The following is a 21,620-nucleotide window of genomic DNA, read 5'->3' as shown; positions in this document are numbered from 1 at the left end:
TTGAAGTTATTTTATTAATTTGCTTTAAAATGAAAATATCTATATAAAAAAATGTAACTACAATAAAATAAATTGAAGTGTCCCATATATCTTTTCATGTCCCCTCTTTTAGAAAATAGTGTATTTTCAATGTTTTTATAATATATTATATTTATGATTGAAATATGAAACTCCGTAATAATAATAATAGTTTGTGTGATGTACTACTAAGTTATGAGGCTTCACATATTTTTTATTATAACAATCATAATAAAAATATAAATATAAAGGAAATGAATTGTTGATGTGCCTAAAAAAAATCTCATTTTACAATTAATTAAATATTAATATCTTTTTAATCATTTCTTCAATAACCCAATCTTTTATAATCTCAAAACAAACAATAATTAATAAGATTTGATAAACATGTGATCAAATAGTAGTCAAATTATCCAATTATTAGTCAAAGAGTGGGTAACACTAACACCAAAGTTTACAAGTTGTAATTAAATACTAAATTCAATAATGGCCCATCAATTTTTTCCCTTAATGTCTACATCACAAAGTGTGTTGTACACAAGTTCACGCAGAAATGGTTAATCTAACTAATAATAATAATATATCTTGTATAGTAATGCAACACTTATATATATAAAATGAAGATTGAGAGAATGCAATATCTTAAAAAAAATTCATAATGGTCTAAACTTTGATAAAAAGAGGGGCACTAGACCTAATGGGGGATGCCCTCAACTAAGCATATTAAGATTTGTGTTGATTTGGAGTAAAATATTATGATGATGGAGAAGAATTTGTTACTTTTCTTCTTGGAAAAAGAAAAATATAATTAATAGAGTAAAACCACAAATTTATTTAGTTGAGTTAGTTGGATTATATACTCTGTCATCATATTTATACAAACAATTTTAATTCTTTTACTTGGTATAAAATGTTTAAATTGTGGCAAATCAATTTATTTATTTTATTTTAAATAACAAATAAAATTTGAGTTGGACACCCACCAAAATCTTGAACCTACAAAAGGGCCCATATATTTATTTAATTGTATTTTATGTGACCTAATTCATTGTATCACAATTGACAAACCTAAAAAAAGTAGGTTAAAACCTAAAGACCAGCTTATTTTGACCTACATTACATCATCTTTTATTATTTTGGAATCCTTTGTAACACAATAATGTTTGTATGTCATTGCAAAGGATGGTTGCAAACTTTAAATATTTGTTTGTATAGTTTTGTTTGACATTCCATACAAACACCCTCGACTCCTCTCCAATTGCTTTTCGTTGGGCCGCCCTCAGAGATAATATTGAGGAAATTGAGATGCATGTGGTCACTGAATATATGCAAGTAAACGAGTGATGACGAGTAAGAAGTTGTCAAAAAAAGAGGCTAAACATGATAAAACTTGACTAACTCGGTGATAAAGTGTACAATTTATGTCTGTTATAAGTTTGACCCTTCATGATCATTTAAACAAAATAAGATCAGGTTCAAGATGATGACGATGCCAGGCTAAACGGGTCAAAGTCATTCCTCATTAAACCCTCCATGGAAAAACACTTACAAATTAAAACAGGGAGTGATGTCTTTCAGCTCGACTAGGATGTCCTTGTCTTTTTTTTTTTTACAGAAACGCAAACAAACCAACAAAGACGACTTCGGACATTGAGAAAATAATATAAGATCAAAAACAAAACACAACTTAAAAAAAGATGCAAGAGGTCCCAAACCCGATCCTTATACCCCTAATTTACTTTTTTAAGAAAATAAAAAGATATGTGGAGAAAAGCAAAATCTCAACCGACACAAAAAAAATGAAAAATACAAAACTACATCAGTTATGATAACTAGCAAATTAAAAAGGTGTTCAAAACTGAATCATAATAAGTACATCTTAAACTTTTTTTATTAGGGTTTAAATGATCTTAATGCTTTTAAAATAAGTTTGGTTATTGATAACTGAAACCTATCAAACTTAATTTTTGTTATTATTTTGTTTCTACGTATTTTTATAAAATATAATTGTTTTGAATATAAAGAATGAAACCCGTCGCTAGAGGAGAATATTATATAAAGTATTGTCCCTAAAAGAGTATGTTATATAAAATACCGTCGCTAAATAAATAATATTTTGTAGACGCCGCTAAAACGTTAGTTAATAAGTGTTTACAAATATAATTCCGGCACTTAATTATGCGTCGATAATATGGCCGATAATAGTAACATATAAATGGCATTTGGTAAATCCCTTGCGCCGGGAAAGTTATATATTTTCTGAGTTCATTTGACTTACTATACATTAACGATTATAATATACAGACAAATTACTTAGCCAAATGTCTACCTAGTTTAATTAAATGTGTTGTTTTTGTTAATTAATGGGGTTCATTGTTTTAACTTTTAAGTGCTGACCGAGATCTTTTAGACTGACTAATGACAATTAAAACATAATTAATTAGCATTTAATCTAATCTCAGATCCAAATGTTACGTCATTTCCCAATTCACTTTATGCTCATCACTACTATACCCTTTTTTTACTAACTTTTTTCATTAGGATCCATGATCGAAAGCAATAAAGAGTATTTAAGTCTATAAATACTTTGTTTTAGTTTGAAGTATATCGGTTAGAGAACCCGCCTATAGGCTGATTATATGATCATAAATGTTAGTGATTCTTCTTTTCTTTATCTTATTATGAAATGTTATCGGATTAACTTAGACAAATTGTGCTAACATATTTTGTATTGGTTCTTGTATGTTTTTCTTAAAAGGGTAAGGATCATTTAATTAATTAGGGAAATGTGAAAGTCTATTTAAACTTACATTATAACCCTAAATCACTAAACACTGTCAATCCTTAACCCTAAACCCTGTCGAAAGAAATAAACTACTCAATCCATCAAGGAAATGCATGAACATTACAATAAACTAAGAAGAGTTCCCTTGACAACAATATTGTGAGCTTGTGTGTTTGTGGTGTCTCTCCTTTTGCTTTTATCCAAATAAAGAACATGATTTTTGGACAAGTGAAGTTACTGGTCATGTTATAGTTAATATATGACCCGGTTATGAAAACTATTTGGGTCACGATGTGCTTGACCCGTTTTAAAGTGAAACTTAATTCGAACCGGGTTAGGAACTTGGGACCATTGGGTCCTAGAAACCCGATCGATCAATATATACCATCATTAACTAATTTCTGACATCGGGATCGGGTGGTGGTCAAATGAGTGTACATATAGAATAAATCATGTCCTTAAACACATAATTAATTAGTTAAACGCGTACTTAGGAATCTTAAAAGCATGATCATGCAACATTACAACGTGTGTTGTCAGGCCCTTTGTGCTGACTTTTAGAACAAGATTTCTATTCTTTAATTATTGAATCTATTTATTAATGCTTAATTAAACACAATCTAGTTGGGAACATGTGATTGTTGATGTAAGTGATAAAATTATAATTAGTTTATATATGTGTGATTTTGTTTCTTAGTTACATTTAATTATCATGAGATTCATTAATGTATTTTTCTTATAACAACCAAACCATATCAGTCCGTGATTAATGATATATTTTGTTTTTAGTTATTTCATTTGGACTTTTTGTACCGGAGAATTAGGATTTGCCATTTATTCTTACATTTTTAGGCTTGTCTCCATTATTTTAATGCTCATTCTAAATTAATATTATTTCACTTATTGTTCACTAGGCTAATCATTGAAATAGAATAGGACCACTAAAACATTATATCAATTAAATATGAAAAAATATATTTGATAGATTAGGCATGGTTCGGATTTAGGTTTTTTAAAATCTAGAGGGAGAAAAAAATAATGATTGTTGATTATTATTTTTTGTTAAAAAACTTAAAAGTATTGATATATATAAATAAATAATAATTTAAAATAGAGGGTATTTTAATATTTTGGTTAATGAAATGAGTGATGTGATTGTTGAGAATTGATTAATTAGAAAATTAATTTTGTTTTAGTTTTTTAAAAATCCAGAGTGAACAAAACGTCGACGCAATTAATACCCGGTCAAAATAGACCCTTAGATATAAAGAGTTCAAATAATACAAATTTATATATTATATTATTCAAATATATAGTTGTATCAAGTTGATTTTCACTCCAAATATATTTATTAAAGTTGCTATATATGGATAAATTTGACAGATATATCAATTTGATATTTTCGTCATTCATTTAATATGAAAATTTGTTTGAAATTATTAATATGTTGTTTTTTTTATAATTAATTTTTGTTTGATTAATAATAAATATATTAAAATTAATTAGTTCACAAAAATGTTGATGTATATAATTCAAATATTTAAAAAATATTAAACCGATCCAATATCTGATATATTTAATCCATTGGAAATATAAGATCTTGATAAAATATAATCGACAAATCAGGTAGCTCAGTGGTAAAAGTCGAATTAAGATACCAAAATATCACGGGTGTATGACTACGAGGTATCTTGTTAGTTCTTCTTAATTAAAAATAATAATAATTTAAAAAAACAAAATGAAAATGAGTGGAATGAAAAAACACGTTACTAGCTAGCTAGGTGATGCATACATATGACAAACTCTACAATCAACATTGAGTTCAATAATTGAATTAGGTGTATACTATTTATTATAAAATTGAATTCTAGAAAATATTAATGTTGAGTTCATGACCATGTCGTTTTCATGAGATGATTGGTCATGGATTTCACATTACATTACATCATATATATGATAAGATAACCACAAATATATATCTATCTATATCTATAATAAAAGATAAACATCAATATTAAGATATTATATTACAAACAAAATAATTCTCTTTACAATGTTTAATATAATTAATAATTTTTTTTGCATACTAAAATTATATTATTAAAAAAATCTTAATATCTCCTGTACATTATTAAATTTATAGAAATAAAAGAAAATATATCAAAAGTTAGAAAAAAAATTTAATCTAAAATTTTTTCATGGTTATAATATTTATGCAACTACTGTTTTATTTGATTAATTTGAACTTTTTAATGTTACTCTAGTTTTTTATTTGAGAATCGGGATAAATGTATGAAAAACACAAATTAAGTTTTTTTATCTCGTGTTTTCGATGTACTAATATCGTTGTAATACTAAGCTTTTAATAGTTTGACCAATTTATGTTTATCTTCCAATATTCTTATGATGATTAAATTTGAAAGCCAAGGTTGTGTTATGTTTCTAGTAGGGTATGGTTTAGGGTTGTTTTCTTTGTATAGTAGATTGGTGGGGGACAAATGATGTTTGAGGTTTTATTATTCTTAGACTAAGAGGATTAATTATGTTTTTGGTGGGTATAGTTAGATCATTTGATTTTTTTTTTCTTGCTATCATAATTTATTTCCTCTATGACTAGTACATGTATGGCTTTGACCTTTATTTTTCTTCTTCTAAGGAATGCATTATGAATAATGAATAATCTCAAAAACACAATTAAAAGAGTTGATCTACATTAGTGGTTTTACTTTTGAATGATGACAATTGTCTTATATATGGACGAATAATATATTATACTTTTCTAAAAATAATAATGTTTTCAAATAATGTATATATATTTTTTTATAATATTTTCGGCTCAATAATTATTTGTAACTTAAACTTGGATCACTTTTGTTATCTATGGCTCAAATTTTGAACTGAGATAATCTCTTAACTTTAAATTTTTTAATTTTTTTCCTAACAAACATTTTATCTACATATATTCCAATGTCACATATTTTTGTCACTTAACTATTTAATGCCAAATTTTTTGTTAATTAAAAAAAATCACTAAACCTTTTTTTCTTTCTTTCTTCCTTTACCAACAATAGTACTCTTCAGAAAAATGTCTACATGATAAAAAATAAATATTAAATTTCTCAAATTACACTATTCAAATGACCCAAGATTCAACCCTAATTAGTAATTGGGTCTAACCTTTTTCGGAGTGAATTATGAAAACAGTTATAAAAGTTGATTAGTTTAAGTGGTAATAGTTTTAGTGAAGAAGTTAAAGATTTCGAGTTTAATTTTTATTAATGTCTTAAATAATTAAGTGAACATACTAATTTACTTAAATTAAAAAATAATAACAATCACAATTATAATTATTATTATTATTATTATTTCACATTTGTCCTGTTTTTGACTCTTATTGTTTGTCATGACTTTTCAAGTTTTGTTAAACGGCCTTTAATAAAAATGACTCTTTAGGAACAAATTAATTAATTAAAAAAGAAAAAGAACATAAAAAATATACCACACAACATATAAATATAAAATTATTAATAATAATCATGCATGATAGTAGTACATTGAATCTCTCCCTCCTTTCACTAATACATATTAATCTTAATTATTATAATAATATAATAAAGGCTTAATTAAAGCCCCACTTATTTTGATTAACATGATTAACTAAAACCAACCAATTAATTATTAACTATGGTTTAATTAATTACTCGATCCACATTAATCCTGCATCTAGGGCAAAACCCTAATATGATATGTTCACGTAAATCAATTCCACATATTAAAGAAATCATCACCGTTCATCATCATCATCATCTGCTCATCTAAATCAACCATATCATTATTACTATTTCCAATAATCCGTTTTAGCGAGATCAACCAGTGAGTCAACTCGGTAACTTGGGCTTGTAAAACCGAGTTCTCCGCCTCCACCTTCAAACACATCTGCCTCGTAACGTTCAAGTTCGTTAGCACGCAAGCATTCTCCTTGTTGAGTCGACTCACTTGATCCATTAACTCGTCCAGATGTTGTTGTTTCCTCATCCTTGATCTCTTCGCTGATTCACGATTTGAGATCTTCCTCTTTTTCTGCCTTAGTTGATCCTCGTCCGAACCGGAGACAGATATGTGTGCCGAAGATCCAGAAGAAGCCATATTCGATGTATATATATATTATATATGCGTAAATATTAAATATATATGTATTACGGAGCTAGGAGAGATACGACCTTACTTGAACAGAATTTGAGTTCACGAGAAATTGTAGAACCAATAAAGAAAGACGACGGAGAGGGATTGGACAAGATGAGTTCTTCGACGGAGCGTGGAGTTGATGATGAACCCCGACAAGAGGACTTCACTTAAAACTAGATACATGAATTAGTATGACGATTGATCAAGAACAAAATACATAGCAAGAAGCAATAATAGTGTAAGAGGAGAGAAGAGGGGAGGTGAATAGATGTTGGTTGATGGGAATATATAGGAGATTTGAAGCATATGGTGGGAATATAAAAATTGGAGGAAAATAGTGTAAGAGATGATAAAGTTGAAGGGCTTATTTGAATAATAAAGAAGGTGGGGTGCATGGGAGCTGATCTAGAGATTGGTTAGTGCACTGTGCACAATAGTGTAATTGTACAAATATAATAATAATTCATGCAAAAAAAAGGATATTGGAATATAATTTTATTATTTTTACTTTATTTTTATTATTAAAATATTTGATTGTTTGGTTGTGAATTTGGAAAAGTATGAAAAGATTGATTTAATGAATTTAATTATTTGATTATATGCTCAGTTTTTGTCATGAATAATCAATCATGTGTGTGTGTTTGTTTTTGATCAATTTTATGTTGGGCAACTCTCTCAATAGTCTTGTTCCATTTTTTTAAATATTTTTTTTAATAAATATTTAAAGGTAGTTAATATATAATATAAAAATTATTTAAAAATAAATAAATTATAAATTAAATGGTTTGATTGAGAAGAAGATAAATGAAATTTTGTTGGGGGTATTTCTGGAGTTTAAATAAACTATTGGTGAGATGAATGATTTTCATATATATTATATATATGCATGATTGAGTTGAGTGATTTTTTTTTTTTTTTTAATTTGGTCCTTGTTTGGAATTATTAGGAGATTTTTCTTTATTTACTGTATTTGTATGTTTTTATTGTTTAGTATTATTTTTTTTAGTGTGAAATTATTTTATACAAGTTTAAGATTCTTTCTTTTTAAATTTAATTAACTTTTTACAACTTATATTATAATTTGAATATTATTGATTTTTTTGGGTTTGAAGGCAACTATATATATATATATATTATAAAATTAGTTTATTTAAATGTAAAAAATGGCTCATTTAAATATCGTGTTATTTTTTACAGCTTATAATTAACTAAACTATGTAAATCTAAAAAAGTAAAAATTAAACAAACAAATCCTAACCCCTGATTACTCTTTTTTTTTTCCTTTTTATTTATTACTTTCTCTTCCTCATAATTATCATTCCATAATGTATATATATATTTTTTCCTTGTCTTCGTCTTTTTCACAACTAAAAAAAGTTCAAGTGGATGAGATTGGTCAAAATTCTATCATGACAATTTCTCTTTTTAAATGTTAAGGTCCAATCTATACAAGAAAGTTAATACTTTAGCATGTAACCCGGGAATTAAATAGACGATAATTTCAAATCTTCGTAACTAAGAAATATAATGAAAATCTAAAATAAGAAGTTAAACCGTTGTTCTTCTAATTGCTCACATTATCGAAATATAACCATGATTGCCCATGAATCTTTCTTCTCGGGCTCATTTGTTAAAATTTAATTTTTTAGATTTAGATAAATGTAAAAAAAAAACATTTAACAATAAATGAAGTAAAAGTTAAATGAGTTAAATTCTTATAATACAACATTTAAATGAATTATTTATTAAAGTACATATATTTAAATGATTTTTTCTCATAATAATTTTATTTTTAATATTTAAATAAATAAAATTGAATATAAACCTAATTTTCTCTATGAATACCAAAGTTTCATAAGATAAGTAGGGTACTTCTCCAACAATTATTGTGCTAGCTAAATGTGAGGATTATATATCTTAATTTATATCTCCTTCATTTTTCATATTTTCAGTTTAGTACAGTATTTTTTCTTTAAAGAGTGGAGACTTGTAAACTTATATCCTCTTTGTCTTTACACCTGAACTATTTATAAAAAAAAAATCCAATTTATAAATTAGCGACACTTACCTACTGGCGCCTATCTTGCGCCGGTAAGTAGATATAACTAATAATAACAGCAGATTTGTTCTGGAAAATTAAATTATTTTTTTCGCCGTAAAATTCGAACGACACTTAATATAATTCCTTTATCATATTTATGTGTCGGTAAATCATTGCGGCGCATATATATATATATGACGGAAAATCACTTTTTAAACGTCAGAAAAAATAATTTTTGGTGTAGGGTTTTCTACTTTTTAAACAAAACAAATGACAATAATAATACTAAAGATAGATCGAGGCCAAGAACCGATGAGAATTGCACACCCAAGTCGTGGTAGTCGATTTATTTGAAAATCACTTTGGAGTAAACTGGTGCAATTTAAGAAATTATTTCTTATTCTGGTGCGACGCAACTAAGCGTCTCCAATATTGTCAAAGACTTTCTTTTTCATTCGTTTCAATGTGGCCTCTTCGTTCTAACAATCTAACTCTAGACTCCATCTTTTCTTTACATTGCCTCTTTGGTAAAATGACATGGTTTTCGTTTTCTTGGTCATAATCTGTTATGAAAATTTTATAATTAGTTTGTGCATTTCTCAGAATTATTTGAAAAATCTTACCCACTATCAGTAACATCCAAATGAATTTCCTTGTAGTAAGATCTAAAAAAAAGCCCAACATAACAAAATCAAATGAAAATTCAACCCAAGAGTCTAAACTTTATTGAAAGCATATTCTATTTCTAGATTCTAGATGCCTTTTGGCTCACGCTTAATTAGGATATATACATATAAATATTAATTAGTGCTCAACTTTTATGAATTATGGATGCAATTAAGACCAAAATAGCACAACCCATTTCGATTTTATTTATTTTTTCTAAGCTAGGAATAAATGCCTGATCATAGGTGCATATATGTTTGTCATCTTGTCACACAATCACATCCCTTTCTCAAATAAACTTGTATTCTTTTTTTGGAAGGTGGGATTTGAACTTACAGATAAAAAGATTGATGGCTTGACCAATATCTTAATGGCACATTTCAATTTCAAATAATTAACTAAAAGTTTAACACAAAAATGTATTTTTTATTTATATATTTATTTCTGTAACATTGTGTTACGGTCCGCTCATCAAAAACCTCGGTCCTAAAATATTTTATGCACCCGTCTCTCGGCCCAAGTGTGCATATGGGCCAATTTATGTTTTTTATGGAATAATTCTGTTTTGTTTCCTTTCTCTCTTATTTCTCTTGAAACCGAATTTTGTTATGTTAGAAGTAGTTGTAACCGAATACTTTTGGGTAAACCCCACTTATTTCTCTTTAAATGCTAATGCCCACCCCACTTTTTGGGGCTATGATTTGAATATTTTGGAACTTGGTGCTCTAAGTTATCTCTCGGCCCTCATCCCCCTTCTTGGACTACTAGGTGTAATCTAGTGGTATTTCTCTTCTCACCTTCGGCTCTTCTCTCCTTAACGTCGAATTCTCTTCTCATTCTATGTCCGCTGCGCTTGAGTATTGAATTCCACCATCGGTCCCGATCATCAAGAACCCGTTTCTTGAATTAAAAAACTTGAAAAGCTCGGTTATAGTTTAAAGCTTAACACATTGTTAGAAGATGCCGCCATGTTTGGCAAGGAGAAATCCGATTTTCCTCCTATTCTTCCTTTGAAGCAGATGTAGGACTTTCGTAATTACGATTTTTTTCAATATGTTATTTAAATTAGAAAAAAAAATCAAAGAAAAAGTTTTGATAAAACATATTAAGCAAAAATTTAAAAAATGACATCATTCCAATCCACACCATGGGCTTCCTTTGTCTCCTAAAATCCAAAGCTATAAAGGTGTTCCATTTAAATGTTCTCATGTCCTATATATTATATATGTTTCTCTCATTTTCATTCTTTATTAGTATTATGTAAGACTCAACTCATAACTAGTTATTATTATTACTTACTAGCAAAACAACAAGTTATTAAATTATCTAAATAAAAGCAATCAAAGTCCCCTTTATAAATCCATTCCTAAATAAACTACAATTAAATAAGCAAGTCCAATAACATAGGGTTAGTTTGATTCCGCTTATAATTTATGATTTCTGTAATAAGTTGTTACAAGAGTTTTAACGAATAAGTTAAATATGAAGAAAGAACTCATATATGGACTTCATTGCTAGTTGAAATCTCCATCGGATCATGAATTCATGTAAAACAACCTATGACTCGGATAAAAAGAGAAAATGATGAAGGCCGACTACAAAGAAATGAAAAGGTTCAAAATGAACAAAATTTGTGCACTATTCATAGAGAGGATGAATTGGTTACCAAGAGAAATGTATATATACAATAATAATAGGACGAGCCAATGCGATTGATAATTGTTATCAATAGCGCAAGACTTTTCAGAAATACCACTTTAACAAGACCATACACCAAACCAATGAGTTACAAAGATGGATTGGCGTCGAGATCTAGAACAATAAATTATTATTATAGATGATATGCTATGCTACCTCCCACCGAAAACTTGCTTGAAAATTGTTTGTCGACAAAATAAGCATCAATCGGTCACCTAAGAAACCCAAATCAAACTTGTTCATCGTCTTCGTCTTCTTCACCAGTTGAACTGCATTCCAAAATCAGTATTGCATTAAAATTATGAATTCTAAGTCATAATGAGGATGGATGAATGAAATAAAGAATAAATAAATACAAACCAGCTTCTTCTTCTTTTTCTTTTTATCAAGATAGGCTACTAGCTCCTGTTGATGTACAAGTGCATCCTCCAATGCCTATAATGCAAACAATTTTAATGTAAACTTTCTTTCAAAAAGGTCATTTGCATAAAATAGTCAGCCAGAACTTATTCCATAGAGTAAGCTAGCACGACCCATCACCCCACCTCATACAGGGCGTTCCTATTGGGAAACGAACCTGAGACAGTGGGGATCCAGGGAATAAACCCTAGTTTTCCAAAGAAACAAAACTTTCTTGATTTTGATATCAAGAAAGAAAAGATGAAGTTTATGTATGTAGTAGGTGTACCTTCTTGGTGGCTACAAGTTCGTGCTCCAACACATCAACGCGGTCCAGAGCAGCATTGAGAATCTCTTCCTTCTCGGGTGGCATGACCGTTGGTTTGGCAGTCAAAACCGAAACTTTCTCTTCCAGTTCAGTCATTCGTCTGATGGCAGCCACATACTCCGCGGGTGAGATTGCAGGTTCCTGAATCTTCTGAGACTGCTGCTGTGTAAATGTAGTTTCGATGGGAACCTCGTCTGTACAACGGAGGGAATTGGAATAGAGGGTTGAATCAGTTAGCTTTTTCGGCATATTACGCGTCAGTCTGACCATGGTGGCGATTCCCGTCACCACAGTCATAACGCCTGTGAAGATCTGAGTGCTGAAACCTTCATCAGGCGCCTTATAACCAGAATGCATTGCGAAAACATCCGCTCCTCCTACATTATATCCAAAACTTTATTTTTATCACCTTTTTTTTTTGGTTGTGAACTAAATCAAGGCCTTATTTTTTTACCGGAGTTTATTCCCCGGGGAGACTAGCACGGCACCCCCACTGCCATGCCTCCCTATTTAAATCAGAGCTTTCTTGGTAAGAAATTAAGGCCTTAGATTGTTTTTTTGGATAACCACTGGGTTATTTCAGCTGTAGGTTACTAGAAAAATTGAGTTATTTGGGGGGTTATTTTGAGTAAAAGATATTTTGGTCTATGATTTGAATGATAATGAGATTAACACGAATCGAACAAGGCCAGAAAGAATTCAAATAAATACCTTGTGAAAGAGTGTTGAATTTCTCGTGTTCAACCATCTGCATCCAAGGATTATCAACTTTTTTTTCTGTCCTTTGCATCAAAGGATCATACTTGAACGACTGTTGCTGAGGATTTTTTGTAGCAACTGCCTGCCATTTGTTATTGATATGGAAATCATTTACTTACCAAGAAATGGGATTAGAAAGATATATTATTTTTTTAGATGCTTACGAGAGAAAGATTTTGTGGCTCTTGATCCTTTGCCGGTTTCGTTGAGATTGAAGGCACTTTTTCCATCACTAGGGCTACCTCCTTGCCACTAGGTGAGCTGACTTCCTACAAAAAGGTAGAACACAAAGCTGAAAAATTTTAGCAAATCAATTAAGACATAGAGTAATGTGACTTCATTTGGAACTCTATTTCAATATCTGGGTGTGGATCAGAATCAGGTTTCTTTAGGGAATCAGGTCAAAATAGAATAGAAGAATTGCTCCTGTCCGGAGGCTGTCTGATTCGTGATGAAAACAAACAATACAAATTTCATGGTAATAGAACAGTAGGATCATCGATGAGAGGCTATTGAAGGTTAGCAGATTTTTAGGTGTATCCCAACCAGCCACGCCTTCTAGATGAAGCCACTAAGTGAACTTTATTCAGACAAAATCAAACCACAAAAAACATGCTCTCACATAAAAAGTAGAGTTTTCTTAACCTTTTGAACTGGTGTTTCATCCTCAGTCTCGGGTACAGTCTTCTCCTCCTCTTCTTGGTTGCCGGTTTGCTTTTTACAACGAGCACCCCCATTTTGAACCAACTACAAATCCCGAAAAAAAGTCAATAAAAACCTAAGTGACCTCATGGTTGAGCATTCATGTCACGTGTTCAACAAATTGTGAATTTGGTTGTCAAAAGACAACCTTAAGGATTTCAGGGTCCTTCCATGGTCCTTTATCAGAACGCATACAGCCTCCTTGATCAGCACAAGTGCATTTACCTCCTAGAAATTCTGGCAACTCACTGTACATACAAATCTTAATATTGAAATTCAAAAGAACAATTGTAACAAAAACCAAAAAAAAAAAGAACTTAGGAGAAGCCAAACCTGGCATCAATTATTTCAAGCAATTTGCTCTGATACTTGTTACCTAGAACCTAGAATCAAATTACATTAACTAAATGTTTAGTTTAATGGTTTTGACCAAACAAAGCAAAAAAATAAATCCTAAGTCTACTAACTCACATGGATCTTAGCTGTTGTCTTTGGATCAAGGAAAGTTTTGATAGTGTTCCACAGCAATCTAAATCCAGAACCAGCATTGATGATGAACATGCGGTTCAAGGTCTTGTGGATGGTGGGAAGTCAGCTAAAAAAATGAAAAATCGAATTTATTCAATATAATAAGATTAAATTACCTCTGGATAGTTATCACCATCAATTTTCTGAAGAACCTGGATAAGATCTCTTGCAGCTTTCGTAAGACTTTTAAGTCCCTACAAAGCCGAAGTGAAAAATGATAATAAAATTGTCGTAAAAATTGAAGAATTTCAAATCCAACCGAGTTTTACATACCACTCCCTGCACATCAAGAATGGTTGTGCTTTGATCAATATGTCTTTTTGCTGCAATTGTGCAAGCTGGAAATTTTACATTGAAAGTCCTCTCGAATTCGCGTACATGGTACCTCACATAACGGTCCATAGTTGTTACTTGCAAAAGCTTTCCAGCGTCTACTAACCCTAGTCTTTCCATGTAAATGGGACGGCCCTCTTTATCAACTCCGTGATGTCCTTGTGGATAGTTTTCCAAAACTTCACTCACTTCATTGAATTCAAAATCCTATTAAAAAAATATTTAAACAAATGTTTTCCTATGAGTTCCTTTATTCTAAAAAAGTTTTCACAAAAAGTCGTTTGAGCAAAACAGATAACCCAGATAGACTAAAGGTGAAAGAAAAACCAACAGCACAATTCGAGGGCCATGACCAAGCAGACTAACTAGCCCTAAGCTCCTCAAGCAGATCATCAATATAGAGCTCAGAACCAGATGAGTTAGCTTCAACTTATTCGTTTTTTCTATGAATTTCTACCATATTGAATTCACCCATTGACAAAATACCTCCATGACTCTGTCAGCATCGAAATCCTTCCTCCAATTAAGCATATCCGACCACATTTGCTTTGATTTCTCAATATCAAATTTCCTCGCCTTCAAAAATCTAAAATATCAACAACAAAAACCAGAAAATTTAGACCTGAAATGTTTGTAATTGTAATTGCAACAAAACCAAAATCATTTTACTTCATATGGAAAAAACCATTTCATTTGATTTTCTCATGTAGGTATGAATTTAGATGAGATTCTATTTGTTAAACAGCGTGTATCACTACTTTAGTTCGAACCATATCTAGATCCAGATACGCGTAGTAAAAGGAGTGAAAGATTTAAGTGTTTTTTCGGCTCAAGACAATATCCGATTGCACGATCTCCAGTATATGTAAATCCAGACACACATCCCTCACCAAATTCAGCTAGGGGTCTAGATTCAGATACAAAAATGAAATGCAATTTGACTATTTAGAAGGGCAAACAAAAAAGGGAAACCTGAGAAGCATATGATAATCATCGTGCTTTGCAGGAAGTAACTCCTCTGCTATAAGGGCTTGACGGAGCGTCTCAACAGATTTTATCTCCTCTTCTTCATGAACATCCTCAATTTCCACAGACATAACTTTACTGCTTCTTCTACCCTTTCTTGAAAAAGAACGTCTGAATTTAGCTGATGCACTTAATGCTGCCTTCTTGAAAGATCCCATTTTTGTTTCATTGTCCACAGCTATAATAAATCAAGAAATAAGACAAGGGAGTTTAACATCTTCTTCACAAGGTAGTTGTTCTAAACTCTAATTTAAACAAATTTGTAACTGAATAAACCTATTACCTGGATGAATTCCAGACATGGTGTATCCACCAAGTCAATGGATCAATCCTTCTATCCAGATGCCAACAAAACCCTAGGTACAAAGACATCATTGCAATAATGAAATTGTAAGCATTCTACAAATTAGTAGCTATGAACTCATTAACAATCTCCTGGCGATCGTCCTTGTAACAAACAATTGATGCATCTAGAAATGTGAGAAAAAAAAAATCAAAAGGAAATCGAGGAATTCCAGGAAAAGAGGAAATGTGGACATTACCTTTGGACGAACGGTGGAGATGTGAGAGGAAGGAGAAACATACAATAAGCCCGAATAGATAGCGGAAGGAGAGAGAAAGAGAAAATGGGTTTGTTTGAGTGTTGTATTGACAGAGTCTCCCGTCCATTGTTTGTTTGTCTGAGATAAGCTGAAGCTTCAGCTTCATAACTGTGATAGAGGGAAAGAGAATGGAAGAAGCGAGATGCAAGCCAACCCACTCCTTCACTTTTTCTCCAAATCTCTCACCTTCAATTTATAGGTTACCTTGTCATTTTTTTTAAATACTTTGATTTTGTTTTTCTGTTATAAGGAATTCATTTTTATTTTTATAGTTACTTACACTAACTCATTATATAAGTTTGTTTGATATATTACCTTAATTAGGGTTGTGGAGTATATCTCCGAACCCGATTTTCATTATATTACTCGATCTCGATCCCGGAATTAATGGGTATCTATACTTTTATCCTCATCCCCGATTCATCGGGTACCCGATCCCCGACGGGCACCTATTGCCCGATTAAAAAACTTATACGATTATAAAGATTGAAGAAAAAAAACATAATTTTAATAATTTTAAAATTAGTAATATAGAAATATTAAAAATACAAATAAAACCAATACTTTAAAGGTGGTGTGGAGTGTATTTATGATAATGTTTAGAATGGATTGTGGATAAGACCAAATTAAATAATGTATATTTAATGATATTTGTAATGATGACGAATTTAGAAAGTTACAAATTAAACTAATAAAAAAAATTAATATTAATATAGTCGGGTTTCGGGTATCGGATTTGGGTTTCGTACACTCTTCATCCCCGACCGGGTACCTTCTTCCCCTCCCCATGCTCGACCCCGACCCCGAATCCGATTTAAATTACCTAAATCCGATAATTTGGTACCCACGAGTATTGGGCATACAAGTATCCATTGCCATCTCTAAGCTTAATCCATATTTTTATTGTTTTTTAAAATTAATTTTAATGAAAAATAAGTCAGTTGAGTTTTTAATCAATTAAAAATATATATGACAAAAAATAATTGAATAAAGGAGAACTAACATGACACTCACAGCTATGTCCCCTGCTTCAACACAAAGCGTTTTCAGATGAAATTAAATTCGTGACATTTTGGTCTCTTAAGTCGAAAACAAGTACATGTGTACAACCTTTTAACCAACTAGGCTAATAAGACTTTAAAACTAAATATGACAATTATATCATGATGTTTTTCATTTGAATTGTCTCATTTTGTACAATTTTTTCTCAATTTGACCGATAATTAATAATACAAAGTAAATAGGATATTTGTGTCTCCACCACAAATATTCCACTTTGATATTAATAAATACAATAAAAATATGATATCACCCTTACATTTATTTATTTTTAATATTTAATTAAAATATTTTTTATATAATTTTATTATAGATAATTTTTACTTTTCTTTTTTAATAAAATATAATATAAACGGTGTCTGGCGGAAATTCCGAAAACGAACATGGCGGGGATAATATTAAAAAAATCTAGAAGTATAAAAGAGTAAGAATTGAGAAAATAGATATGGGTTACCATCCTTTATTTTTTTTTAATAATGATACATGAGGGAAACATTTACAGTTATTGAGTTGTCTTGAATTGTTTGTTACAAGGAAAGAGAATATTGAATAAAAAAACTACATATTTGGTATATAATCTTGATATAAGAAAATAAGATTAACACAGATAGAAATCTAATATTTTGTTATGGTAATGCAACTAGGTAGATAATGTCATCATCAAGGTATTAAGAGGGTATAATAAAATATCTAGACATTTTAGAATATTCAAGTCCAGAGGCAGATCAAAATCTAAGGGAAGACAGTGTTATCACTGTGTAAAAAAGGTCACATGAAGAAAAATTGTAGAGCCTGGAAAAGACTACAGAATGAAGACAAAAATCAGAAGAAAGATGATGAGATCAGAAATACCACAACCATAGTAACTGTAGATGATGTAGTGATTCTTTCTTGTAAAAAAGAACAAATCTACATGTAAAAAGTCACCAAGGAGTTGAGTGGATAGTTGATACAGGTGCTTTCTATCATGCTACACCAAATAGATAGTTCTTCATGACTTACAAGGCTGGAGATCTTGGTACAGTGAAGATGGGTAATACTAGTCACTCGAGCATTGTGAGTATTGGTAATATTTGTTTGCAGAAAGAGCTGGGACATCATTTAACACTGAAAGATGTGCGGCATATTCCTGATTTGCGTCTAAACTTGATATCATGTGATGCATTGGACAAAGATGGATTCAAGCATTACCTTGGTAGTGGAGAATGGAAGAATTTTTCTTCATGTGACCTTCTTTACCACAGTGATAACATTGTCTTCCCTTAGATTTTGATCTGCCTCTGGACTTGCTATGACCTCTTGATTGTTGTCGGTATTCAGCTCTTCCCCTGTTCTCTATGACAAGGGCCTGTGCACTATTTGTATTAGTTGACTTCCTTCTTGTCTCCTCATTGAACAAGCTGCTAGTAACTATACTCATAGTAAGAACACCATTCGGAGCTGCATTACTGACTGTCACAACCAATGTCTCCCAATTGTCGGGCAATGATCCCCAAAAGCAATAAGGCTTGCAGCTCATCTTCTAAGGTCATCTCTATCACTGACAATTGATTAATCAAGCTCTGAAACTCATTTAAATGCTCAACAACACCTGCACCTTCTCTGAATTTTATATTTACTAACTTTCGAATCAGAAACGCTTTGTTACCTGATGTTTTCTGCTCATACAATGACTCCAGCTTCTTCCACAACTCATGTGCACTATTCTCACTTTCTACATGGTGGTACACGCTATCATCAAGCCACTGTCTGATAGTGCCGTCTGCTTTTCGATTCAATTTTGTCCAATCACTGTTAGACATATCTTTTGGCTTCTCACTATCTCCTTCAACCGGCTCAAACAAGTCTTTACAATAAAGGATATCCTCCATCTTGGATTTCCAAATCTTCTAGTTATTATTTGTCAACCTGATCATTGTGCTATTGCCTTCTATCTCAGCCAACAAAAGCACTCTTCAAAAATAAACCTAATAGCTCTGATACCTCTTGTTGGGAATTTTGAAACGAAGATTACTTTTATACTGTAATCTAGCAATGTGAGATGGGTAAATGCACATGTTATCCAAGTCTAAAACAGAAGATCAAGCACAGAACAAAACAACACCAAATTTACGTGGAAAACCCTTTCAACCTGAAGGGTAAAAAACTACGGGGCTAACCAGCAAATTTTACTATAAACAAGAAACGGATAAAAATGTTCTTCTCAACTTTAAACCAAAAGTTGAGGTATACAAACATAGAAAAATTAATTTCATTCAGACTCAAGCTAGTCTAGATATAAGACAACAAAAAATTGGAACCTGAAGGTGAAAAAGTAAGAGATTTACTGTCTCCTTCTCTTCTTCTTCCTCTGTTTCTTCTCCTCTATTTCTTCTCTTCTTTACAGAAGTGATAAAATGAGCAACAATCTTAGGTTTTGCTTGTTTAATTGAATGCTTGATTGGGCTGGACCCAAAGGCCCAACAGTACTGGTGTAAAGGACAGAGCTTCCTTCAAATTATTGAATGCTTCATCTACTTCACTTGTCCAATGAAATCCCCTTTTTTTAACAATAAGGATTTACTGATGACGCCAAAATTACAAACAAACCTTCTGTAGTAACCAGCTAACCCAAGAAAGCCTCTTAAAACTTTTACTGACTTCGGAATAAGCCATTTTGAAATGCATTCTATCTTTCTAGGATCAACTTCCACTCATTCTCCACAAACAAAATGACCAAGATATTCCAATTTTCGTAAACCAAATTGCATTTTGATAGTTTAACTAATAACTAATTCTTCAATAATATTTATTTTCTCAACCAAGGACGAAAAATATCGTTCATTAATGCTTGAAACGTAGCTAAAGCGTTTGATAATCCAAAAGGAATTACTTTAAATTTGTAGAGTCCCAAATGTGTGCGACATGCCATTTTATGAACATCTTCGTTAACTCTATTTTGGTGATAACCAGATCTTAAATCCAGTTTAGAAAATATCGAGGCTCCATCTAATTCATCCAACATTTCATCTGCATTCGGTTTGAGTACTCAAATTTCCTTCTCATGGTGGTTTTGGTTGAGATGGCCCAACTGAATTAGTTAGTGTCATATAACCCATATGCATTCGTCAATGCCCATATGCATTCGTCAATGCCCATATACATTTGTTAATGCTAGAGATGACTCAGATGTATTAGTAAATGCTAGAGGTGGTTCAGAGTCAATGCTAGATGTGACTCAGATGCATTATGCATTAGTCAATGTCGGATGATAACCTAAATCCATTAGTCAATGTCAGATGACCTAGATATATTTGTGAATGTCAGATGACCTATATGCATTACTCAAGTCTATTCAACAAATTTCCACCTTGACTTGAATATTCTAAAATGTCTAGATATTTTATTATACCCTCTTAATACCTCGATGATGACATTATCTACCTAGTTGCATTACCATAACAAAATATTAGATTTCTATCTGTGTTAATCTTATTTTCTTATATCAAGATTATATACCAAATATGTAGTTTTTTTTATTCAATATTCTCTTTCCTTGTAACAAACAATTCAAGACAACTCAATAACTGTAAATGTTTCCCTCATGTATCATTATTAAAAAAAATAAAGGATGGTAACCCATATCTATTTTCTCAATTCTTACTCTTTTATACTTCTAGATTTTTTTAATATTATCCCCGCCATGTTCGTTTTCGGAATTTCCGCCAGACACCGTTTATATTATATTTTCTTAAAAAAGAAAAGTAAAAACTATCTATAATAAAATTATATAAAAATATTTTAATTAAATATTAAAAATAAATAAATGTAAGGGTGATATCATATTTTTATTGTGTTTATTAATATCAAAGTGGAATATTTGTGGTGGAGACACAAATATCCTATTTACTTCGTATTATTAATTATCGGTCAAATTGAGAAAAAATTGTACAAAATGAGACAATTCAAATGAAAAACATCATGACAGTTTATAATTGTCATATTTAGTTTTAAAGTCAGCTGGGACATCATTTAACACTGAAAGATGTGCGACATATTCCTGATTTGCGTCTAAACTTGATATCAGGTGATGCATTGGACAAAGATGAATTCAAGCATTACCTTGGTAGTGGAGAATGGAAGCTCAACAAATAATCAATGATTATAGCAAAAGGGAAGTCGTGGAACTCCTTATACAGAACCCATGTGAAGATACTCAAGAATGGGTTGAATGCAGTACAAGCTGAAAGCTCTTTAAATATGTGGCATCAACGTCTCAGCCACATGAGTGAGAAAGGGTTACAAATTCTGGTGAGTAAACTTCACATCCCCTCAACCAAAGATGAGGTTTTTGATCTATGCGACTACTGCCCTTTTGGTAAGCAACACAGGGTCTCTTTTAGTCAAACATCGGAAAGGAAACAAAATGTGTTGGACTTGGTTTATTCTGATGTGTGTGGTCCTTTTGAGGAGGAGTCATTGGGTGACAATCAATACTTTCTAACATTTATT

General features: G+C 31.1%; 2 protein-coding genes across 3 annotated transcripts; both read right to left on the bottom strand.

Annotated features, from left to right (window-relative positions):
* Window positions 1-6,547: 6,547 nt before the first annotated feature.
* LOC124921903 (bZIP transcription factor 11-like) lies at window positions 6,548-6,964 on the bottom strand. The gene has a single exon (XM_047462603.1). The coding sequence runs from the start codon at window positions 6,947-6,949 to the stop codon at window positions 6,563-6,565; it is 387 nt and encodes a 128-aa protein (XP_047318559.1). The 5' UTR covers window positions 6,950-6,964; the 3' UTR covers window positions 6,548-6,562.
* Window positions 6,965-11,316: 4,352 nt separating this feature from the next.
* Window positions 11,317-16,173, bottom strand: LOC124918836 (phosphatidylinositol/phosphatidylcholine transfer protein SFH12-like). Of its 2 annotated transcripts, none has more exons than XM_047458896.1 (15): window positions 16,011-16,173; window positions 15,752-15,824; window positions 15,415-15,646; window positions 14,929-15,028; window positions 14,383-14,649; window positions 14,226-14,303; window positions 14,053-14,154; window positions 13,915-13,964; window positions 13,730-13,829; window positions 13,525-13,626; window positions 13,044-13,148; window positions 12,832-12,961; window positions 12,082-12,314; window positions 11,754-11,828; window positions 11,317-11,662 (listed from the first exon to the last, which is right to left on the bottom strand). In XM_047458896.1, exons 2-15 carry the CDS (start codon window positions 15,768-15,770, stop codon window positions 11,651-11,653), a joined length of 1,605 nt encoding a protein of 534 aa, XP_047314852.1. In that variant the 5' UTR covers window positions 15,771-15,824; window positions 16,011-16,173; the 3' UTR covers window positions 11,317-11,650. The 2 variants fall into 2 exon arrangements, with proteins under 2 accessions (XP_047314852.1, XP_047314851.1); XM_047458895.1 differs by having other exon boundaries at window positions 12,082-12,497; window positions 16,011-16,172.
* Between the last annotated feature and the right edge of the window lie 5,447 nt (window positions 16,174-21,620).

Source organism: Impatiens glandulifera, chromosome 1 (assembly GCF_907164915.1).
Source record: "Impatiens glandulifera chromosome 1, dImpGla2.1, whole genome shotgun sequence".
Taxonomy (NCBI): domain Eukaryota; kingdom Viridiplantae; phylum Streptophyta; class Magnoliopsida; order Ericales; family Balsaminaceae; genus Impatiens; species Impatiens glandulifera.
This window is presented reverse-complemented; position numbering and strand designations above follow the sequence as displayed.